Source organism: Dipodomys spectabilis, unplaced genomic scaffold (assembly GCF_019054845.1).
Source record: "Dipodomys spectabilis isolate Male_0828 unplaced genomic scaffold, ASM1905484v1 ptg000054l, whole genome shotgun sequence".
Taxonomy (NCBI): domain Eukaryota; kingdom Metazoa; phylum Chordata; class Mammalia; order Rodentia; family Heteromyidae; genus Dipodomys; species Dipodomys spectabilis.
The window spans coordinates 32954374-32977261 of NW_024870731.1; the positions used below are offsets into that span (position 1 = coordinate 32954374).

General features: G+C 44.4%; 1 protein-coding gene across 3 annotated transcripts in view; it reads right to left on the reverse strand.

Moving 5' to 3' along the window:
• Nucleotides 1–5248: 5248 nt before the first annotated feature.
• The window catches only part of Pdzrn3 (PDZ domain containing ring finger 3), a 219038-nt gene continuing 201398 nt past the window's right edge, over nt 5249–22888 (reverse strand). For all 3 annotated transcript variants that reach the window (XM_042680210.1, XM_042680213.1, XM_042680211.1), the window contains 7 exons: nt 21911–22158; nt 18954–19041; nt 12647–12745; nt 11459–11521; nt 9362–9463; nt 8589–8705; nt 5249–7769 (listed from right to left, as the gene is read on the reverse strand). In XM_042680210.1, the coding sequence (XP_042536144.1) occupies nt 6198–7769; nt 8589–8705; nt 9362–9463; nt 11459–11521; nt 12647–12745; nt 18954–19041; nt 21911–22158 (2289 nt within the window). In that variant the 3' untranslated portion in view covers nt 5249–6197. The remainder of the gene's footprint in view (nt 7770–8588; nt 8706–9361; nt 9464–11458; nt 11522–12646; nt 12746–18953; nt 19042–21910; nt 22159–22888) is intronic.

Genomic DNA, 22888 nt, shown 5'->3' on the forward strand with positions numbered 1-22888 from the left:
TGGAGGTGGCTGTTTAGTGCCTTTGGGGCCATGGCCTCCACTTAGGAGGCACTGGAGACCGTTTACAGGAAGATCTGATTGGCTGGCCCCACCTCTCGCTTTGCTACACACAGCAAGGCACCGTTTAGGAGAGGTGGTCCTGGGAGGGTCCTTAGAGAAGTAGTGTGGCACTAGCACCTCCTAAATTGCCTCTTTCCCTCAATGGTCTCATCTAAGCAGAGCAGGTTCTCCACTGGGATAGTGGTAGGACTTGGTAGGAAGAGCCAGGGGAAACACATTTATACTACCAGCTATAGCTGTGTGCTTCATGGTGGGCTATGGAAATCATAATCCTGGATAGGTAAATGTGGTTTAGTTGGTTGACTTTGGTTCATTGTCTTACTTGTTTCCAGGCCTTTCTTACCTCTGGACCTTTGCATATGCTGTTTCTTTGCCTGGAATATAACCATTGTCTTTGCCTAATTAATTCTCATTCATCTCAGTTGCAATTAGTTCAGGACACTCTGAAATCTGTGACATTGTCTGACTGCCCCTCCCCCCTTTAATCATGTCGGCATTTGTGTGGTGATTCCACACAATTCCACAGTGATTCCATTACTGTTCTCTTGTCCACTAGACTCTAAGCTCTGAGAGAATTCTCCATTGCTCAAAACCAAGTGTGCACACAGGAACTCTTGCTGGAGGAATCTGTGTGGGCTTCTTATGTGGCTACTGGTAGTACAAGGCTGGCTCTGACTCCTGGGAGCTAAATCAAACCCATCATACCTGGGGTGGACACTAAACAGAAGACTGAGCACACAATTCCATATAAATCTAGTGTATTGTTTTCGAGAGAACTTGATGGGGTCTAGGAAGTTTTATCTGGCTTTTCAGGACTTGGGTAAGACTCACTAAATTGGTGGGCAAATTTAAATTTGCAGTATCCCCATTGAAGGAAGGGCCATTACTTCTCTATCTTTCATTTTTAAGTGATACTGAGTGTTCTGCCATTGAGAAAGAAAGCCATGTTTCAGGCAAAATATACCCCACCCCTCGGTCGACCATGTCCTTTTAGCATTAGTTACAACTGGAAGCTAAAGAAAAATGGATCATTTAAGCAGAAAAAACCCATTTGAACAAAATCCAAAGAACCATACTTCGTTCTGTAACTGCTTAAGGGAATGTACATTTAATCAAAACTGAAGACAACAGCATTTGCCATGAGAATTCTTGCATCTTCTCCCGTTTTAGCAATTTCTTTTTAATTAGTTGATGCTCCTCAGAAATCCTCAAATGGTAAAACAATTGGGAAACAGAAATAAAAGTGGGAGTTGCAGTTACTCACAGCAAAACTGTGGTTTCATCCTTGGTTTGGGGCAGTTTTGCTAACAAGGAACTTATAACCTACTTCTTTAGTCTGTAAGTTGATAATTATGTGGTTAGTTTTCATACTTGTTTATAACCTTGTTTATAACTAGTATTCTGTAGGCATTGTAAACTCCTAACTCATCTTGTTTGTGATCTGTGCTATTTGGGGTCTCTTTGTTTTCACTATAAAGATGAAAAGCTTAAATTGTGCCCAGATTCCTATTTTTATTCATTGTCACGTGTTCTTGTCAGGAGGGTTAAAATATTCTGTGGCTTAGAACTCCAAAGGAACCAAGGGAAATGCTCATTACCTTAAGCAATTTCTTTTATTCTAATTGTGAATGTCTTACACATATCATCGTCTGAGCTTCTGGAAGGAATCGACAGATCAGTGGTCAGAGGTGAAGGTTTAACACCAGATGATGCAAACTGAAATCACATCTCTGCACTCACTGGGTAGGGTTTTTCCTTGGGGTCTGCATTGTTGACACAGCCTCTAGCCTCAAAGAAGGATTCTGAGAACGAGGAAGGGGAGGCTGGCAAGTGTTTGGCACATGTGAGCTCCATACTGGGGACTAGCATGGCCCAGTTGTGGTCTTACGTGAGCTGCATGGGAGATGGGAAGGTACCACGACCCAAATGATACCACAAGAGAGAGATGGATCATAATTGTGTAAGTTACCCAACATGTGCAAAACATCTCAATGTGCATAAGTCTGTATTGAAGAAAATACATGTTTGAAATCTGTTTATAAGAACATTTTTGTCAAACCAACTCTATTTTACATTTATTTATTTTCTTTGTAGTATTTGGAACTTGCCATGGGCCTCACATATTGGGATATATATCTATACATGTGCATATATAGACTATCCGTTATATGCATATAACACATGGCATGCATACACATATATACATGGATACATACAAGTGTGTTTATATGTATATATGTGTTACACACATAGGTAATATATGTTGGTATGTTGGTACTGAGGCTTGAACTCAGAGCTTTGTGCTATTACTTGGCTTTTCCCTTACTGTTGGTGTTCTTCTACCTGAGCCATACCTCCAGTCCCACCTTTTTGCTGGAAGAGTCTCTTGGACTTGTCTACCTTTGGGCTGGCTTCACACTGGGATCCTCAGATCTTAGTTTTCAGGATCTTAGGCCCGAGCAACCAATGCCCAGCTGGACTAACCATGTTTAACCAGATTGGCTAGTTGCTACTCTATTGGACAATGTAGCTTTAGTAAAATTTTATTTCTTTCCTTCTAGACATAAACTAGAGACAGCCAGCCAGTGGAGTGGCTGCCATGGAGATTCAGAGCATTGAACTTGTGTATTTTTTGGGGGGGAGGGGGGTCCGGTCGTGGGGCCTGAACTCTGGGCCTGGGCGCTGTCCCTCAGCTCTTCAGCTCAAGGCTGGTGCTCTACCACTTGAGCCACATTACCACTTCCGGCTTTTTTCTTTTTGCTTACATGGTGCTGAGGAATCGAACCCAGGGCCTCATGCATGCAAGGCAAGCGCTCTACCACTGAGCCACCTTCCCAGCCCCTGAACTTGTATTTTGTGAACATATTTAGCTGTGAGCAAAACCACTAACAATGTTTTGGAAGAGTGTAGGGTGTAATGATTAGTAGATTGTGTGTGTGAGTGTGTGTCAATATTAAGACTTGAACTCAGGGCCAGGACACTCTCCCTTAGTGTTTTTGCTCTAGAACTCTACCACTTGAGCTGCACCTCCACTTCTGGCTTTTTGTTGGTTGATTGGAAACAAGAGTCTCACAGACATTTCTGTCTGGGCTGGCTTCAAACCACAAGCCTCACATCTCAACTTCCTGAGTAGTGACGAGTACAGGTGTGAGCCACTGGCACCTATCTTTGATCCATTGGATTTTAATGGCCTCAAATAATATAATTCCAATGGGAAAAAGTGTTATTGTGTGGATTCTTTGATATTGAAAAGTGCATCTGTATGATGCAGTCTGAAACAACCTGAAAAACAAACCTGTGGAGGTCTAAGCCTCGAGTTCTCACATGAGTAGGAATCTCATGAGTGGACTTTGGAGGCTCTGTGGAGCCTCCTAAATGGTATGTACTTTGTATGTGATCGGTACATTACATTATTTTCTGCCAAGAATCTATGAGTCGCAGCACACTTCTCACCAGGCTCAGCAGATAAAGTATTGGCAGCGGGGATTGTGAACAAATTTATTGGTGTGGTAGATGCCATGGAATGTTAGTGACAGTGGAAGATGTGTCCCATTGTTATCCAGAAAACTACCTGGGCTCCACCACTTGCTTGACAAGGCTTGCACCCTGAGATGCTTGGGAACACGGGCTCACGGAAGAAATGGCAGATTCATGTTTCCTGGCTTATGCCAGTCTGGGGAATGCATTGGGGTGTGTGTGTGTGTGTGTGTGTGTGTGTGTGTGTGTGTGTGTGTGTGTGTGTGTGTGTGTGTGTGTGTGTGTGTGTTTTGCTAACTGTGCTCCTGAATGCAACTTCTCCCCTGTATGTGCTGATTAAGAGATGTGCAGCCAAGTGTTATGTTCTGAAGTCTCAGTTTGGTTAGTAATGAATGCATTGCGTTTTCCTGCCTCCTCTAGTCTGCTCACTAAGTGACAACTCTTAGGACTCTTGCAACTTTCCTTTGACAGTACTGGGATTTGAACTCGGGCTAGGAAGGCATTCTACCACATGGGCCACACTCCTGCCATTTCTGCTTTGCCAACAGCGCCACACTTTTTCCCCAGGTGCACCTGAATTGTGATCCTCCCCACATAGCTGGGATGACAGAAAAGTACTACCATGACCAGTTTTTATTGGTTGAGATGATGGGGGTGGTGGTATCCTCCTGGATTTTTTGTTTTTATTTTTTGGCCTGGGGTGGCCATGGATGGAGATCTTGTAACATTGACTAGGAAGACAGGGTTATGAGGTAAGAGAACTGGTGACAGAAAGTTTCTATCTGGTGATAGAAAGTTGGGAGCCGAGGATCCAATTGTGGCAATAGTTGAACTTGGAGAATACTAAGCTTCACCTTGGAGAGCTGGTTAGAATTATGGAGCAGATATAATTATCTTAGCAATGCCTGGTTCTGGCAGAGGCAGTGAACAGATATGCTAGTAGTATGGAATAAGTATCTTAGTGTTTTATTTTCATTAAGTTATTTTATGACAAGTGTAACTAGTAATTAGTCTTAAGATACTGGTCCCAAAGGAGGGATCTGTATTTGAATGGGGTCTAGGGGAAGAATTAGATGTCTGAGATATTGAAAGGAAAAAAAAAACACAGTGAACAGTACACTATGCCATTTCAATCAAAATTTCAATTAAATCAGTGAGTAAACCAGATGTCTGGCATCATGGCAAATGAAAATGGTACCTTTCCTAATCTCATCTTTATTGTCACTTTTCAGAAGGTATTATAGCTGAAATTTGTATAAACACTATCACTAGGGAATAATTTGTAGAACATTCTTAGGGTTCTGGCAGTTGTTGCGGTCTGAAAGAGAAGTTTTGAAGCCACCTATTTTGGTGACTTAGTCTGTGCACAGGTTGTATGTCAAATGGGAAGTGGAGCCCAGCTATTCAGTGGTTAGCCACTACTGAAAAGCACTAACGATGGCAGTAAGCAAATAAATTTCATGGTAAACATGACCTCGATTGATAAAGTTGTTTGCAACCATTCTTATTGATGGGCTCTTGGACAAGTTTAAGCCTTTCCCTGAGATAGGCTGTCAGAATGCAGGATGCCATGGCAAATTCCTTATTAGATTTTGGTAACATGCAAGTCCTTCTACTGGTTAATACAACTAAGGGGGAAAATCAACACTGCAAAAAAGGCTTTTTATTTTTTAAGAACAACTACAAAAATGAAGCATCACATACAAACATGTCAAATAGAAAATAATAATTTATTTTGACTTCATTTTGACTTAATGTTTGTAACTAATGGTTTCATGAAAATTGCTTGGATAAGTCTGTTATCTTTGAATCTACAAAGCAAAGGTTTACTACCATGAACACTTAAAATTCCACAAACAGTCTCCACCAGACAACTTTCCTGTACATGCAAATTCTCCCAACAGGTTGCAATATTTGCAAACATGCTTTGAACTTCCATAAAAGCTGCATGAAATTTTGCTTTCTGTCAAAACTGCGACACTCTCTTGAGAACCATAACCAGGAAAAAAAAATTAAAAGGTACATTTCAACTCTAAAACACTGCTGGTCTGATTATGTGCGTTAAATTGTTAAATACAGGGTTTGGTGGTTTTGAGTTGAAACCTCGACCCACTTAATATATTAATGGCCACAAGTATGATAGACAATCGACAAAGTAACATTATAAAATAGGGTTCCATTAAAAATACATACTGGAAGTTGTTTTTGTGTTTTAGGCAGGAACAAAAAAAGCGTGTGTAACTTTTTTTTTTCTCAATAAGAATATAGTTTAAACAAATTATTCTGTGAAAGTATGCTTAATAAAATCTTTTTTTTTTTTGGAAATTTAAACACTTTATGCAAAAGGTAACAAGTAAAAAAGTACAATTGCTATTTGAAAAAAGCTGTTTGTTAATATTGCCTTCTAAGACAGGAAGGGTGTATTGTTATTCATTGTTATTATTATTAATTATTTTAACCTCCACTTCAGACAGCGCTGTGACACCCGAAGCTGTAGGGGGTGGCCAGGTTGACCTATCCACACGATGACTGCGGTTATCTTATATACAAAACAAACAAACAAACAAACAAACCCCAAATCTTGCCGCATTGAACGAGGCAGGAATCTCATCTACCCCAACGGGAGCTGGTCTCTTATGTACACCCTGTAGACATGAGAGTCATACAGTCGTCACGGACAGGAAAGAATTGTACACCCGGGTGCCGTCCGGGGACTTGGTGCCGTGCGTGAGGAGTTCCTGGATGGTCATCCAGTTGTCGAAGATCTTCTTATTCCTCTTCTTCATCATTTTCTTGTGGCTCAGTTCGAGGATATTGACCTCCTTCCGGTCATCCGCCCCTTGCTGCTGCTGCTGCTGCTGCTCCTTCAGACAATCCAGCCGGCTCTGCATCATGAACTCGCGCCTCCGCCGCTGCTCCTTGGCCTTCACCAGGTGCTGCTTGCGCTCCTCCTTGCTCCAGTAGCGCCCCATCTTCATCTCGCTCACCGCGTCGTCGTCGGTGGTCATGCCGCTGCGCTCCTCGCGGATGCGCAGCGCGCGCTCGCGCAGCAGCCGGTCGCGCACGGGCCTCTTGGTGATGTAGCGCGTGCCGTCGCTGCGGACCTTCACCTTCCACTCCATCCGGGGCTCGGTGGACGAGTGGGAGGAGTTCAGGTCCTTGCACATGCTCACCAGGCTCATCTGGCTCTGCGCGTACTCCACGGCCGACTTCTGCTGGATGAGCTGCATGTAGCTCTGGTAGTGCTGCGCGTGCGCGGGGATGTGCGCGTGTTTGTACGGGGAGTGGGGGTACGGGGACAGGTAGGCGCCGCCGCCCAGCTTCGGAGGGCTGGCGCTGGGGCTCCGGCCGTCCCCGCCCCCGGTGCGGTGATCCTTGCTCTCCGGAGACAGGCCGGGGTCCAGCTCTTTGGCGGCCGGGTTGTTGTAACTCGGGGTGACGGTCTCGGGGTCTTCGGTGATGGCGAGCAGATTTTTGGGGGACGGCCCGTAGGCCTCCGTGGGGGCGCCCTGGGCCGCTCTCCGGAGAGAGTTGTCCGGGGAGGTCTCCAGGGTGAGCGGCGTGCTGCGGCAACTCTCCCCGGTGTTGTAGGCGCTCGAACTATCCTTGTCCGACTTCTCGGGCAGCTCGGTGATGTCGGAGAGCTCATGGCGGCGCAGGTCGATGCTGGTGTTGTAGTTGCGGAAGGCGCTGTGGTGCAGCATCCAGGGCTCGCGCGCGCACGGCTCCTTCAGCTGCTGCATCTTGTGCGCGCGCACGATGCTCAGGCACTCCAGCTCGATGCTGCGCAGCTCCTCGTTGAGGAGCTCCAGCTCCTTGTCCACGCTGTCGGGGTCGCTCTTGCCGGCCTCCAGGGGGCTGCCGGGGTAGTACAGGCCGTAGGGGCTGGCGCTCTTCACCTGGCACTTGAGCTCCAGCAGCTCGCGGAAGCGCTCGCACTCGTCCACCGGGATGCCCAGGTAATCCACGTCGGTGCAGTCGGCCGAGATGAAGGACTCGTTGCTGAAAGGCAGGTCGCCACTGCCCAGGGTGTCCTGGCTACAGGTGAGCTTCCTCTGGCCCGCCAGCGGGTTGGAGGAGGAGGCCGTGGCGTCGTCGCCGTTGTTCTCCTGCTCGGAGCTCTCGTCGTTGCGCGTGCTCTCATCCGTCCGCCCTACGCCGCTGTCCTTCTCGTGCTGGTTGGACATGATGGTGGCGGTGTCTGTGGTCCCTCCGTCTTCCTCGTGCTTCTTCTACGGACAGAACCGACAAGAATGAGTGAGGGATCTGGTTCCCTAGGCTGACTGCCCCTGAAGGACATGTTGCCCATTGGGCAGGCTCTACATATCGAAAGCTAGTATCACATTATGTAGGGCTAGGCCTCCAGGCAAATGGAGAATTGGCCAGTCCTTATGAGAATACCTCACGAGGTATGAGAATACCTGAGTGGATTCTCATCCCTAACGTGGGGATGAAAGGCAGTTCTGCATGGACTGTTGCATGGTTGCAGGATGCATAGAATTCACAGGGGACTCAGCAAGTGGGTCATTGGACTGGCTATGGGTATGACAGTTCCCTCTCCAAGAGCAGTAGGGTTTTGGGCACATCAGGTTAATCAGGGAAATTGCTTTATTTGGTAAAACATAATGTAATTTTCTCTGGCTCTCCAAAAACACAGGTATAAATAAATACACTCTATCTATCTATCTATCTATCTATCTATCTATCTATCTATCTATCTATCTATCTATCTATCTATCATATTATATATCATATATATACCATATATATGGTATATATATTTACATATATATATATATATATGTTTTCCTGACAAATATCAGCTCAGTGATGCTGGGTACTATCGCTCAGCCTTAAAAGCTTCCTCAGAGAAGTGTATTCTTGCTTACATGCAAGAGTATCAGCTATCTTGCTCAAATGGAAAAAGCACTTAAGCAGTTTTCCTGCCATCTTCCAGGCGGGTGGCTGATGGTCATTAGCAACATGAAGGGAGATGGAGGAAGCAGATTTTTCTGCAGCTGCACAGGGTATGGGCTCCCCTGGGGTGTTACCTGCTGGAACACGCTGGATGTGAACTGCATTGCCTGGTGGTGCTGTTCCTCAAGCATGTCCATGTGCAGCTCATCCAGAAAGTCATTCCTGTCGTCATCCATCCATCCCTCGTCCAGCTGGGGTGGGGGTGGGGGCGAAGAAAGAAACCAGTGCACGTCTTAGCAGAGTTCCCTTTGAATTTCATGTTCTCCCTTCCTTTCCTCTCTCCTTCCCTCCCTTCTCTCAAGACAGGACATCACCTTGGGGAAAAATACTTCTGGGTCTCCCTCTAAAAGTCAGAAAGCAAGCTTTCCATTGCTTTGCTGTAGGTCAGAAACTGACCTGGCCTTACCTGGATGTTGCCAATGTTTAGTGGTGGTTTGTTTTCCAGTGACAATTTTTAATCTATGTCAACTATTTTAGGTTTCCTAACAAAAAAAGTAGGTTTACCAACCAGCTAGTAAACCTTTTTTGCATTTAGGAGAGCATGGCAGTCTGTAATCCACAAGCTTACCAGATGTGTTTTCTTTCTCAAAAGGTTCAGTGTGAGAGCACAGGGCCTTGAGTTCAAGCCCCAGTGAAGGCACAAAAAGAAAAAAAAAAGTTTCAAGAACACAGCTATGTCCATTTATTTTTGTATGGCTTCTAACTCACAGCAAGTTCAGCTATCCTTCCCAGGAAGCAAGCACCTGCAAGTTCAGACTAAATACTAAATGCACTGTTCTGCAAGGCTGGGGTCTTATTTTGACTTTAGAAATACAAACGCAGTTCTACCTGCAGGAAGCCAACTCACCTGGAGTTCAGGCCTTGCAATCAGCAATGAAAAGTTCTTATTTTCTTCACTGGTCAGAAGAGCCACAGCTTCTTCACGGTTCTGTACCTCTATTCCATTAATCTAAAAAAAGATGTGGAGGTGAAGAGACAACCTGGTTAGATTGTACAAAAAACTATCTTATTTCAGGTCTGCATTGGTTACCTCTCACAGCTGGAACACACAAGTTCCAGGTAGCTTGAAAACAGTGCTGATCTGGGGAAGGAAAGGCCTTGCTGATACAGCTTCTCCACTCTATGTGACCCTCCACAGGTGTAGGGTATGGGGTGACCGTGATGTGGCAAATCCTAGAAAGTGACACAACTGCTGTTGTGCAGAGGGCATCTTTCAGCTTTACTCTGACAGCACGTTCAGGCAGGAGTATAAGTGGAGCACATGGAAGCATCATTACAGGTGTTTCTGAGTAATGTAGGGGTGGGGGGAGAGGCAGCAATGGGTCTGATGAGAGAAATGAGGTAAATGGAGAGCACCGAAGGGGATGCAGTTATGCATGGCGTTTCACAGTTACAGTTTGACACATTAGCCTGGACAACCTTCTAGAGGGATTTCTGCTTGTACGCCCTAGAGATGTGGAGCTCAGCAGGTCTCAGGTGAACACTGAGGTGAACGCCGAGTCTTTTATCTGGTGTTGCTATCTCATGCCAGGGAACCCAGACACAGCGAAAGGTGAGATTCTCCTGGCTGATGTGACTGGTCCTGATTCCTGGGGGGCACAGGGCTGCCCTGCCACAGGGAGGCATGCCACATGGCGGACCGCATCTGCAACTCAGATGGGTCTCTCTCTCTCTCAATTATAAAGATAATGAAAAACGAGCAACCTCTTTCCCCCCAAACTAAAAAAAGATGGTATTCTGTGGATTCTGACCCTTGGGGAATGAAGATCTCCTTCACAGAGAAGGAGTCTCTGTAGCTGAGGTTGTGGCTCAAGGCTGGGGAAACATAGAAGGAAATCCAAACTGGGCCAGGATACACGATGGGAAAAACACAGTGGATTCTAAGTGAGAGGAGGTAGAGAGCTGTGCCCCATCTTCACCTAATGAAACCAAGGATCTGGATTTCAGCTGGGTGTGGTGGCTTACATTGTAAATAGGAGGGCTGTGGTCCAGGCCAGCCTGGGTATAAATCCAAGACTCTCTCTCCCTCCCTCCCTTTTTCTCTCCCTCCCTCCCCTTCTCTCCCTCTCTCTCCCTCTCCCTGTCCCTCCTTCCCTCCCTCCCTCCCTTTTCCTTCTCCCTCCCTCCTCCTCTCTCCCCCTCTTCCCCTTCACCCCCTCTCTCCACAACACACACACACACACACACACACACACACACACACACACACACGCTATCTTAGAGGCAAGAACAAGATGCTTGAATTCTGAGTCCTTAAATGTAAGACTTTGTGATCATTTTGGAAAATTAGCCAGGGATGTTCCCATGTTAATAACAATGGCTATCTTGAAATTCTTGGTCTAAAGTTAATCTTTTAGACACCAAAAAATGAGAATTAAAGAGTCACAAGCCATAATATGGTGGGCCTGATTTCTGTGATGTCAGACTCTGGGTCCTATAGAATGAATCAACATGAAGCACACTGGCTGGTGTTTGGTAAGGCCCTGTTTAGGTGGGGCCGTGGTCTTCAGATGTCCCTCCACATCTTAACTCCTTAGTTTACCTCTGTGTGTGTGTGTGTGTGTGTGTGTGTGTGTGTGTGCGCGCGCGTGCGCACACGCACATGCCTGTATTGGAGCTCAAACTCCCTTAGCTCTTTCACTCAAAGCTGATGCTCTTCCACGTGAGCCACAGCTCCACTTTACCTTTTTGGTTATTAGAATCTCAAGGACTTTCTTGCCTGGGTTGGCTTTGGCCATGATCCTCAGATCTCAGTCTCCTGAGTAGCTAGGATTATAGGTGTGAGCTTCTAACACCCTCTCACCTCACTCTCTGACTTAGCTTGGCTTTCCTGTCTGACTTTATGCCCCTTTGTCCTTTAACTTTTACTTCCTGGATATCCTCTATTAGAGCTGCTTGGTTCTTTGGTTCTGGGTATACAAAGAGGCCCCCAGGTTAAACCTACCTGGATAATGCGGTCTCCTTCTCGAATGCGCCCATCCTTGGCTGCGATGCTGTTAGGGTCAATCTGAAACAGACAGTAGACCTCTCTCAGCATGACCCCAGATGTGCATGAAAATAAGCAAGTGCATTTTCCAAAGCCATCCTTAACACAGAATGATGCCCATCCCTGGCTTTTACATGGATGTAAAGGAGACTTAGTATTGGGTAGAGTTAGAGGAACAAGGATCAATCTGACTCCAAGGCCTGCCTGTGGTTAGCTTCCTGCTTGCCAGTCCTGTTCTGCACAGAATTCTGCACAGCTCTGCAAACCTGGGGGTTTACAGATGACTCCTGTGGCACACTTAGTAATTAAAAGCCAATCAGGGATGCAGAGCAGGTTAAAAGGTGGCCTCCATTATGGTGACTAGCAACCCTACCTTGATTATTTTGTACCAACTGCTTACATTAAATTTGGGGAATAATTTCAAGAATAGAATTGCTACAAATGGGAATGTGTATGGGAGAGATGTGTTAAAAGACCATGATACAAAATGCCAAGCTTCATCCAGAGACAGCTGTTATTTTCTGATGAAACTGCATCTCTGTCCTTGCAAGGAAGGGCATTCATGGTAAAGAATCGATAGTGAAGTCAGTTGCTTGGTACTGTTTTCTTTTGTTTATTTTCTATGAAGAGCAAAACAGCTTTCATGTAGGTATTTTATCAGTACCTATAAAAGACTGTTAAACTATATATATAGTTTATATATATAGATGTATATATATATATATATATATAGTTTGCATATAGTTTATATACATGCCACCAAAATTAGAGAGAGGGTAAGAGGGAGGGAGAGACTAAAATGTCTTTGTGACTCTATGAACCATTCTGCTCAAGGATCATGAGTTAGGAAACACAAATTTGCTGTTCCCTCGGGGCTGAACACCAGAGCCATGTAAATGGCACCATTTTATGGTTGATTTGAACCTTCTCCAGGGTAATTCTGCCGTATGTGCTGACATTAGGACATCACCCTCCCGTTCAGCTTCAGTTCCCTAGTGTGTGATGAAGGAGACAGGTGATCTGTCTGTGTCTCTCCAAAGACTTCTGGAGGAGCTAGAGTTAGGGTTGGTGAGCACATCAAACAAAAGACAAAATCCCACCCTTTGGGGCTTCACCTTATAATGTTAAAAAATTCATTTTTTGTACCTCACTTATATAAATGCCAATGTCATCTTCATCATCTGTCCGGTAGCATACGGTGAGACCCAGCTTGTCCTGGCTGTTCATTCTGTAGAGGTCTACTTCCTAGACAAAGCAAGCACTGCTGGTGAGACGCAGGCAGGCACTGGGAGCTGGCAAGATGTCAAATGCTTTGGAAATATTTTGTTTATAAATGATGAACTGGCTTTCTTTGCATTCGATTGTGTAGAGCCAGTTAACTTACTGAACAAAAAAGTGATTATGGACACGGGATCAATGCCCAGGGCATTTCTGACCTTTCAGTCAATATAAAGTCATTTTGAAAATAGTTATTTTATTGATCTTCCCAAAGAAAAATTACCCATATTTTACTCAGCGTCAAGACCTCAGGGGTAGGGCTTTTAAAAAGCATTTCTTCAATGTCTGCCACAAACAATGATATTTCCATACTCCAAACCACCTCTCCATTTCAGTACAAATGTTTCCAGTGTGTTCGGCTAGATTATTTCATGTTGTGTTCCCTTAATATTCTGTCACAGAACTTGCAAACAGATTTACACATAATTGATCCAAGAAAGGAGAGTAGAGTGATAGTGTGCAATTAATGTTTTCCACCACAGCGCTGATATTTACAGTGGAGGAAGGAGGTTCAGCTGCTATTACTACAAATTAAATAAGAGGAAAGCAAAGTGATGACAGGAAATGATACTGTAGTGCCAATTAGTTTGCATTCCAGGGTGAAGTCAGAACCTTGACAACTGTAGGAGCTCTGGGAGGACATGCTGGGTTCCCCGAAAGGAACTCAGTTTCCCTTAGGAAAACATGTAGACCTGTGTACAAATCCCTGTTCTACCTATGTTGAGAAGTTCAGTCAGAGGCTTATTTTACCTGAGCTCTGTTCCATCACTAGCTCCTGTTGGACAGGGTATGATGGCCTCTTAGCCTGGCTCCTGATGCGCAGAAAGCCCACAGTAAGTTGCAGTGTAATAACTATGTGTAATAACTGTCTGCTTGCCTGTGGTTATGGGTACAGGGGGCACATTATCAATGCCTCAATAGGACACCTTTAATTTATTTTCCGATCACTGATACATTAATTCAGTGACTGCCTAATAATAGCTCTAGTAATGTATAGTAAACTCACATTTACTAAAACTACAAATTTCTGATAATTTAGTTGCCTTGGCTGGAAACTAATGTTTTTAGAACCAATTGTAAGCATGGGTAAATGGATAATATATAATGATAATGGCAAATGCCAAGTCCTTTGAAACACCAATTTTCCTGCTACAAATAGAATGGTCATGTGGTGAGAACTTGGAACTATTTCTACCCGCATCACTGATAATTAAGTGGAGGACCACTTGTGCACCCTTACATACTTAGTTTGCTGCCTCTTCCCCCATGTTCAGTTAGCAAACTAGTACAGGTAGGTTATCCCTAATCTAAAGCGATTTTTATGACACATACACATTTTCATGTACACACCTGAGCCTCATCCCCACTAGATACCTCATTACGTATGTGCAAATGTTCCAAAATCTGAAATCCAAAGCCCTCTGGTCCCAAGCACTTTAGATACAGATACTCAAAGCTGAAGTCGATTCTCTGCAAATGCTTACTAACTGCTTCCTGCTTCGGCAGGAGGCCAAGGTGGCTCTATTTCTAGGGTTTCTCCTAGTGAGAATAGTCTTAGAAAACACGAACCCTCACAATAGCACAACGCAGCAGAGTTCAACAGCACCTTTAGCCTTCAACCCAAATCACTAATCCTCTCAGGAACAGAACTGTCCCTGTCACATTCTCAGTTTGTAACAGGGCCAAATTCCTTCCTTCACATAGATAAGTGGCCAGCCAGCCTCTGTTCCCAGGAGACACAGGCGCTTGTAAGGGGAGGGAGGAGGAGGTGCTGACTCTTAATCCACTCCACAGGCCAACTGGTTGGAAGCAAAACCTGAGGACCTGATCTTTAAAACAGACCTAAGAATGGCAGCAGCGTACACTCTGGGACCATGGTACCATCTTGGAGGTGGTCTATGTTTTTATATTTATGCATTTCTTTCAGTTCTGCTATTTTTGAGTTTTCTCTGTTTTCTTTCCCTGATTATATTTAATTGCAGTCATAATATTCAAAGTATAACCTATGAAATTTGAGGGCAGGGATGGGTTGGGAGGGATGAAGGAAATGAGAGGAGTATCAGTCAGAATGTGATGTACTTATAAACTGATTTATTGGATGGTAACCCCTTTGCACAACTACTTCAAGATAATAAAAAAGACAATTTATAAATTATATATTTAAGAAATAATTATAAATCATAAATTATATAATTTATATTATATAATTATATTTAAATTACATACTTTAGATAATATAATTTATACTTGTAAATATATAACAGTTTGATTTATCACATAAAATTATAAAATATAACATAAATTAGAACATAATTATAAAATATAACCTTTTATAAAATTATGAAAAAATTATATTTGTATAAGCTTATACAAATACAATTTTATACAATTACTTAAATATAATACAAATATATAAATAAAATTATATTTTTTGTTATTTTCAAGTACTTGTACAAAAGAGTTGCCATTCACCAAATCAGTTTATAAGTACAATGCATCTTGATTGATATCGCCCCTTTCATCATTTTTCCCCATTGGTCTATATTTTTAAAGGATGAGTCTATCAGACAAACCGATGCTGGAAAATCATGAGTGATAACCAAGCAAAGGATATTATTCTAGAGTTTAGGAATGTACTTAACACTGATGCTGGATACACTGGTGATGGACTATACCATCTTAGAAGCTGAATAAAAGCCAGAGAATCATTTAGGACACAGCCTAACCCCCGCTGTTCAGTTTTTCTGAGTGGTCCCATACCCCAGAAAAGAGGCCGTGCTCGTGGTTTATGGTTAGACCTAGAAGAGGCTCTTGAGAAACCCAGAAGCTCTTGAGAAACAACAGTGGAAGAGCTGCTGCTGTCTTTGGATCTTTACCAGTCTTTGGTTAACCATAGCTGGGAGATAAGCCAGTGGGAGGATGGCTTGTACAATAAATGCAATGTCTAGCTTCAAATGCTGTGTACAGTAGGTGCTCACTAAAACTGAACACATGAACTTGAGATTGTGTGGCAGGTGAAGGATCAAATGAAATAAGCTTAGCTGTGTGAATTATGAGCAAGGTAGCAAGTCACTTCACAATTTTAAAATCAGACACAGTATTTGGGGACTCAATGGAAGGTGAAATTCTTCACTTATTGAGCGGTTTGGAAAATCTCAATATTGCTTTCTGCCTCTGAGCCAGCCTTACACCAATAAGCTCTTGACTGAAAGGATCGAGGTTATCATTACAGATCTGTCTATGATGATGGAGATAAGATTTCACCGAAGACCATTAATCAAACTACTATGAATAATGTATTAGCATTATCTGGATAAAAGCTACCCACATGGCTGGTGTCCTGTTGCTGCTTTCTGGTCTAGATGGACTATTTGATAAACACCAGCAGCTAGGCCTACTTTGTAGACGGAATGGACATGCTATTCCAATTAGGAATATAAAGAGGACCATTCTATCTTGTGACTAAAGTTCTCTGTTACAGCATCAGCCACTTTAATCAGAAGGGATTGCAAACATAACATGAATGGTTTATTCACCTCCAAGAGGCCTGACCACTGATGCATTGCTCTTCACCTAACTGGTCCAGGACTGCTTTGCATACTTCTTTAACTTACCTCACCAGTATCTACACATAGCCTGCATGGTGCTATGTGTAGTGATGTCTCTAAAAAGACTGCATTTTTTTTCCTTAAGGACCTTACACTTGAGGTAGGGTAACGAAGACATTCTTTCCTTCAGTAATTCTTTAGGTGGCTAACTATTTGGTGCCTTCTCTATCCCTGGCATTACTTAGGCAGGAGGCAGACAAGGGTTGGTCTCTCATGGCTCTTGTATGCTGGTGGGGGAGACAGATGGTAAGGAGGTAACGGTGATCAATAGAAGAGTCGTTAGAAGGCTGACTCAGTGGAGGCGGGGCAGACCTGGCCAGGCTCCCTAATACGGTTCTTTAGCTCTGTGTCTCATAAGCCACAGTGAGAGATTTCTAAATTGGCCGGAGCCCCCTGCATCACTTCCAGGACAATCCCAATTTCCATTGAGTCTAGGAATTCAGGCGGGGAGGTCACTTTAGCCCCTGTTAAAATGGTAGCGTCCTTCATTCCATTCTCAGGACGACATCATCAAGGCACTATGGGTGGGTTGCAGCTTTGGAGCTCCAGCTAAGATGCTACTGTTGAGTCGCCAGGGAAATTAAAAGAACAGAAGAGTGGAAAAGCCTTCTTCCGACATCCATTGCCTTTCATAATTGCCTATAAGAAGACCTAGAGCAGGTGTTCAGTACCTGAAAATTTATGGGTAATTATTTGGCTGCTTAACCCTTGGGGTATACTTGGGAATAATCCCTTGAACTCTAAGCAATTTCACAATAACAGGGATTTGACACTTACCTAAATATGATCATTTTGTGTACTGTAAGAGAGAGAACATCTGTTTTTCTCTGTGCATTGGCTTTAGTAACATCCCAGTGTGCTCATATATATTTTCCTCGCATAGAACGCTGGTGGAATGGGTTGTTCCTTCAGAGGTGCTGACTTTGTATTTATTCAGTGGGGGTGAAGAGCAGCGTTTGGAGAATGGTGCTTTACTTGAAAATAAACCTGACCCTTCTGTAATCATATCCAGCAGCTGGAACAAGGCAGGCCGGAGACAGACAAATGGTGACAGTTCAAGAATGGCTGTGAGCTGGCTAGTGCGTGCCAGTCTCCCTGACAGCCAAGGAAAGGAGCCTTCCCATCCAGTGTGGAACCAGGACACCCCTCAAAGGGGCTACAGATGGCCATATTCTGGTTTTCTAAGGAATTAACAACTAATGTCCAGTAGTGCCAATGGGTGGGAGAGCTCCTTAAAGCAAGCAGGGTGGTCATTGTCTGATGCTGTCTTTCCTTGACAAACTTTGTAGCAGATGCTCTGTAAAAGCTAATGGGTAGACCTAAAGCATGGCTCTAAAGTTCACAGTGTCAAAAGTCTCGTGTATAACACACCAGGAGTTCTCTAGACACTTGGTTTCTTTATCTCTGCTTTTATTTATGCAAAGTCTAATGGTCAGTGTCATTTTTCTCCAAGGGGCTCAGCCAATTCTAGTCTCTGGTGACTCGGCAGGGACAGCGTGGTGGGCACTGGTGTCTATGCTAGGTGAATGATGGATGGGATACTGTGACTCAGGAAGGAGCACAAAAAGACACCAGGCTTGGGTGTCTTCATCTGAGATGCTGGTGTCTCAATCAGGGCTTCGGTGACTGTAAGGTGTATCAGGGCCCCAGGACCTTGTTAAATGACACACTCTGGCTGTGGAGGTCTTGGAATCAACATTCCGTGGTTCTCACATCTCCCAGGTACGGCCAGCCTGCCTGTCTTGGCACCATACTCTAAACAACAAGGTCCTGGGGTACTGTTTCCTGCCCAACTCAGAGATGTTCAGAAGTGCCTGCTTGAGAATTCCTCCCTTCAGGTAGAAAGAATCATATTAGCTTAGTCATATTAGCTAATATTACTCATATTAGCTAATTTTTCCAGAAAAGCACATAGAGAGCAAGAAGTGGTACTACTGGTATCCAGTGCATTTAATTCTATGAACTGTCTATTTAGGGCAGTGGGTGCTGACAATCTACTTGCTACCTGAGTTGATTTGATTTGACTAAAGAGAAACAAAAAGCAACAACAGACTGGTGAGACATGGTTGTCCCCCCCAAAAAATCACAAGGCAGAAAGGCTCATATTTGGCAGATACCATAGAGGTTCAATGAACAGTAAATATCCTGAAACTTATAGTCAGAACACATTTGCAGGGAGAGACTCACTCTGGGAACAGGCCCTTTCTGTTGGGAGTATATGATAATCACTCACATCGTTCACTTATTGAGTATTAGTCTTTGAGGAAGATGCGGTTATGAACATAAATGCCCAGAAAGGGGAGGCTTGCAATAGATACAGGATGTGCAGATGTCCCGGGGTCCAGTGCTGAGAACTGGCCCTATCTTTAAACAGCCTGGTTGTTTTGCTTTGTTTTGAACTGCAGGAGGGAAGAGAAATCCAGCTGTACCCTTTCAAGTGCACAACTGAAGTGGGATCTGCTTTTCATCATTCCACCTGCATCATAAACTTGACTGTGCTTGTAGAGAACATGACATTCTATGTGTCCAATAGACTTCTCAAAAGGAGACAAAGGTGTGCTACTTACCTCCAGCTCCAGCTCCTCTCTGTCCATCTCCTGATGCATGTCTCCCATGTAATCATTTGGATCATAGTATTCATGGGCTGAGGAGTGCCTGAGGAATGATAAATACTCCTTAAGGAGCTGCTTCCAGGATAAGGTACTTTTTAAAAATCACCCTCATCACATCTCGTCAGGTGGAGCCTTCCACAGTAACGCCTTTTCACTTTACATAGGGGTTTCTGAATCTTTGAATTAATAGTCCATTTTCTATGTGTGTCGTAGCATCACTTATAAGTAGTGAAACGAGCCCTGGTCATCGCCTTTTCCTGTCTGGCATTCATGATTTCCCCTTCCATATCTTGTCCTTCCCAGCAAGCTGATAGTTAGCTCCATGTCCATTCCCCTGGGATGTGGCTGTCCATGGGGGTCGGGGCCTCTATCCTAATGTTTCTACCCCTTAGGCTTCATTTGATCAGGGAGAGTTAAGATGCAAGGCACAAGGCGAGGATGGATGACTTAGCTCTTTCCGGAATCCATCTGCTAGCCCACTATCATGCCATTCAAGGTGACTCATTTCTAACTCCTCTCTGGGCAGGAGACAGGAGACAGGCCTATACTTCCTGCTGCCTGCTTCTTCATTTGATTTTTATCTCTTAGGAGAAGGAGGCTCGACTTCAGGCAATGCTCAGAGATTCATGCTGACCTGGGCCATCAGTCTCAAGGGCGGTGATGGAAACTGCTATACTATCAGCTGAGTTGTCTGGACTGTAAGAAATGTGTTACTAGCATTACATAGTGCCTGTAAGGTAGGCACAGCCAGGCAGACATAAATGCATATGGGTATGTGTGTGTGCGTGTGTGTGTGTATGTGTGCACATATATACTCATGCTGCTAGGAGGCCAGGAACCATCTTCTGGAAGTATCCGTAGTGGAAGAGAGCCTTGCAACGGCAAAGGGAATGAAAATCTGCCAGCTGGCAGCTCTGAAGGAGCTTCGAGTCCACAGAACAGAGGCGAGTGGTACATTGCTGCCTTGGATTGCTGTTGGCTGGGGACCCAGCCTGCCCCAGTTCTCAAAGGTCAGGCAGCCATTAAGGGGCTCTGGTCATCCCTCCCAGGCACTTAAGACAACAGAGCAGATTTGAGTGGTCATTTAAGCAAGGGCTGGCTTTCAATTTTCCAGACCCATTGGGCAAATATACTGCCTGCACTTAAGGGGCTTTTAGACCTGAGGATACTGTTCAGAGGGCTGGGCCTGCAAACATCCACTCAATGCTCCCCACTCCGGCCAGACGCTCGCTCTGGGTGCTGCCTGACCTCACAGCCAGACCGGGCAAGGCCTGACCTCTGGTCTCTTCTGACATTTCCCAAGTCATCCCTGGGGGATGTCATGTCAGGTTAACGAGACGTAAGAGGAAATTAGGGGTTTGGCATCCCAAAGGTCTGTCACTGTGAGAGTTCAACCTCTGAGGGTAGCCTGAGAAGCCTCATCAATAATGTGAGATTGTGGCAGTCTGGCTTTTCCCATAACTGGTTTGAACAGCCATACTTAGGGAATGGGCCAGCTGTTTCCCAGGACTGCTTACCACTACAGTGTCATCGCTCAGAACTGGGACTTGAGGTCTGACAGCCCTTCTTCTCCACCAGCCACCGCCACCTTAGCGAGCAGCAGGTGCTGAGAGTGCAGTGCCCCGTTCGTGCGGGAGGAACAGCCGTGAGAGATAAGGGAGGCGACAGCCTTTAGCCCATTTGCACACTGCATGCGTAGGATGGCGGTCCCTGTCCCCTCCCCTGGTACAGTGTCAGTGACAACAAAGCTTGCTTCGGTCAAGCTTGGGGAATTAGTGCTGAGAGCTGCTGACAGCTCACCACTGAACCCATGCGATGAAAGGCAAACCTTTGGCTGGAATCTGACAGAACCAAAGGAAATGTGGGCTCACTGTGGCTACTGGGTTACTAATAGAAACTTAAGAGTCACTGCTCAAGGATTCCCTGCAAAAGGGAAAGCGCCCTTTGAAGCAATGCATCTAGTCAATTATCCCGAAGAGCTGGGATGAAATGAATGTCTTGTGCCAGCCAGGGAATGTGTGCCTTGGATGCCCAGTCACAGGAGAGAGCTACATTTAATATGACATCTTTAAGCCAACCATCTAGCTCAGAAAGTTTCTTACTCTTCACTTTTTCTTGAATATTTTATGTCCATCACAAAATTAATGATCACCACTACCATATGCTACGCTAAGGACTTCCCACACATTTCTTCATTTAATACTTCAGCCGTCCTATGAGATCAATATGATTTTTATCTCCATTTGCGTACAACATAGGAAAACGAACCCCCAATTCCCCAACTTCCACAGCCAGGAATTAGTTTGAGCATCAGGTTTGTCCGACTACAAGGCTCTGAACTGTTCTGTGTTTCTTACATAAAGCAGGAAGGCAGAGTCATGCAGAAATGTGTTTGAATCACACAGCTGCTATTTAATTGGCCCAGGCAATTCTGACAGGGACGTGCGCGGGCTCAGGGCCTGGCTGCAGGTTGGAAATGAGACCCACGGAAGCGGAGGGCATAGCCACTGGGGCTCTTGCCACTCACGGCTTACTTGGTTGTTTATTTCTGAGCCCAGGCATCATTCCCTCCAGTGAGAGCTACAAAAATCTGCAAATTACCATTTGCAGTGATTAAATTTTATTTCAAAACAACTTTTACAACATTTGTAAGTAATTTTGTTCTGAGAATATAATTTGAATAACTCTGCTGCAGGGTTATAATAAAGTCATTAATATGTCAGAGTAGTTTTGAGCAGGGCTCAATTTATTGCATCTATAAACAATAAAGTTAAACACAGGCGACTTGGGGAGGAAAAGTGTAAGATGTATTCATTTTCTTCTCTGCACAGAACAGACAAAGTCAACTTTGCCCTAATTTTTAACATTTAATTTATTTTACCAGGTTCCTGAATCACGACTGGGTTACTTACTCCTCTGGCAGCAAGTAGGGGTCCAGCACAGGTGGGCTGGGTGAAGACATCTTGGTCAGTGCCATGATGTGTTCAAAGGTGATGTCAGTTTGGGTGCCTGTATCCACCAGCTGCGACTCTGCAGGTGGCGTGAACATTTTGGTCCGAGGTGTCCTCCTCAGTACCTGGACCACAATGGGCTCTTTGGCTGTCTTGAAAGCTTCCACAGCCTGGTCATGAGTTGCTCTGGATAAATCTTTGCCGTTTACCTGTGGAGACATAGAAATGGTGGGACATGGTTAGAATAAAGCCCACGGTAGAAAGACTGGTGTGGAGGAAGAGTTTCTGGGTAAGAGTAGCTAGAAGAAAGAAACAACACAGGTAGCTAGAAATCTGGAATTCTCTGTGCTCTGGCTTTCTGAAGAAGGTATGGTGGGAAGGAGGCCAGATTGGAGACCTACAGATCTGGTATTAAATGGTAAGTCTCACAGTGGGAATATCTTGGCATCTTACCAGGAAGTCTTTAATGCAATTTCACCATTTGCTCATTTTACCCATAAAAAGAAAAGAGTTGCCTGAGGCTCTTTTTTAGCAGGCAGTGATAGCTTAACTAGAAATTAATTACATTGTCCTATTTCCATAGTGTGTATTTTTTCCCCCAGTTTGTGTTAGGTGATACTTGTCTTCCTTTTATGACTATAGTACAAAGTCTCTTTTTAAAAATTGGCTTGTTTTTCCTTAAAAAAGTCCACTGAAACCAGCATAGATTGTAGGCAGAGATGTGAAATATAGAGAAGAAACTCCAAAGAACAATGGCTGGGAAAACAATAGCTTAATTACTGTTTTAGTTCCTGTAGTCAATAGTGCTTGGCTTCTGTTGTAGCTCCAGTGGCTCTACCTACTGAACGACTGTCATTATATGACTCAGGTGAAGACATTTCTCTGTAGTTCTCTTTTTATTGTTTTGGCGCAAGTGAGAAGGACCAAAGGTATGCTTAC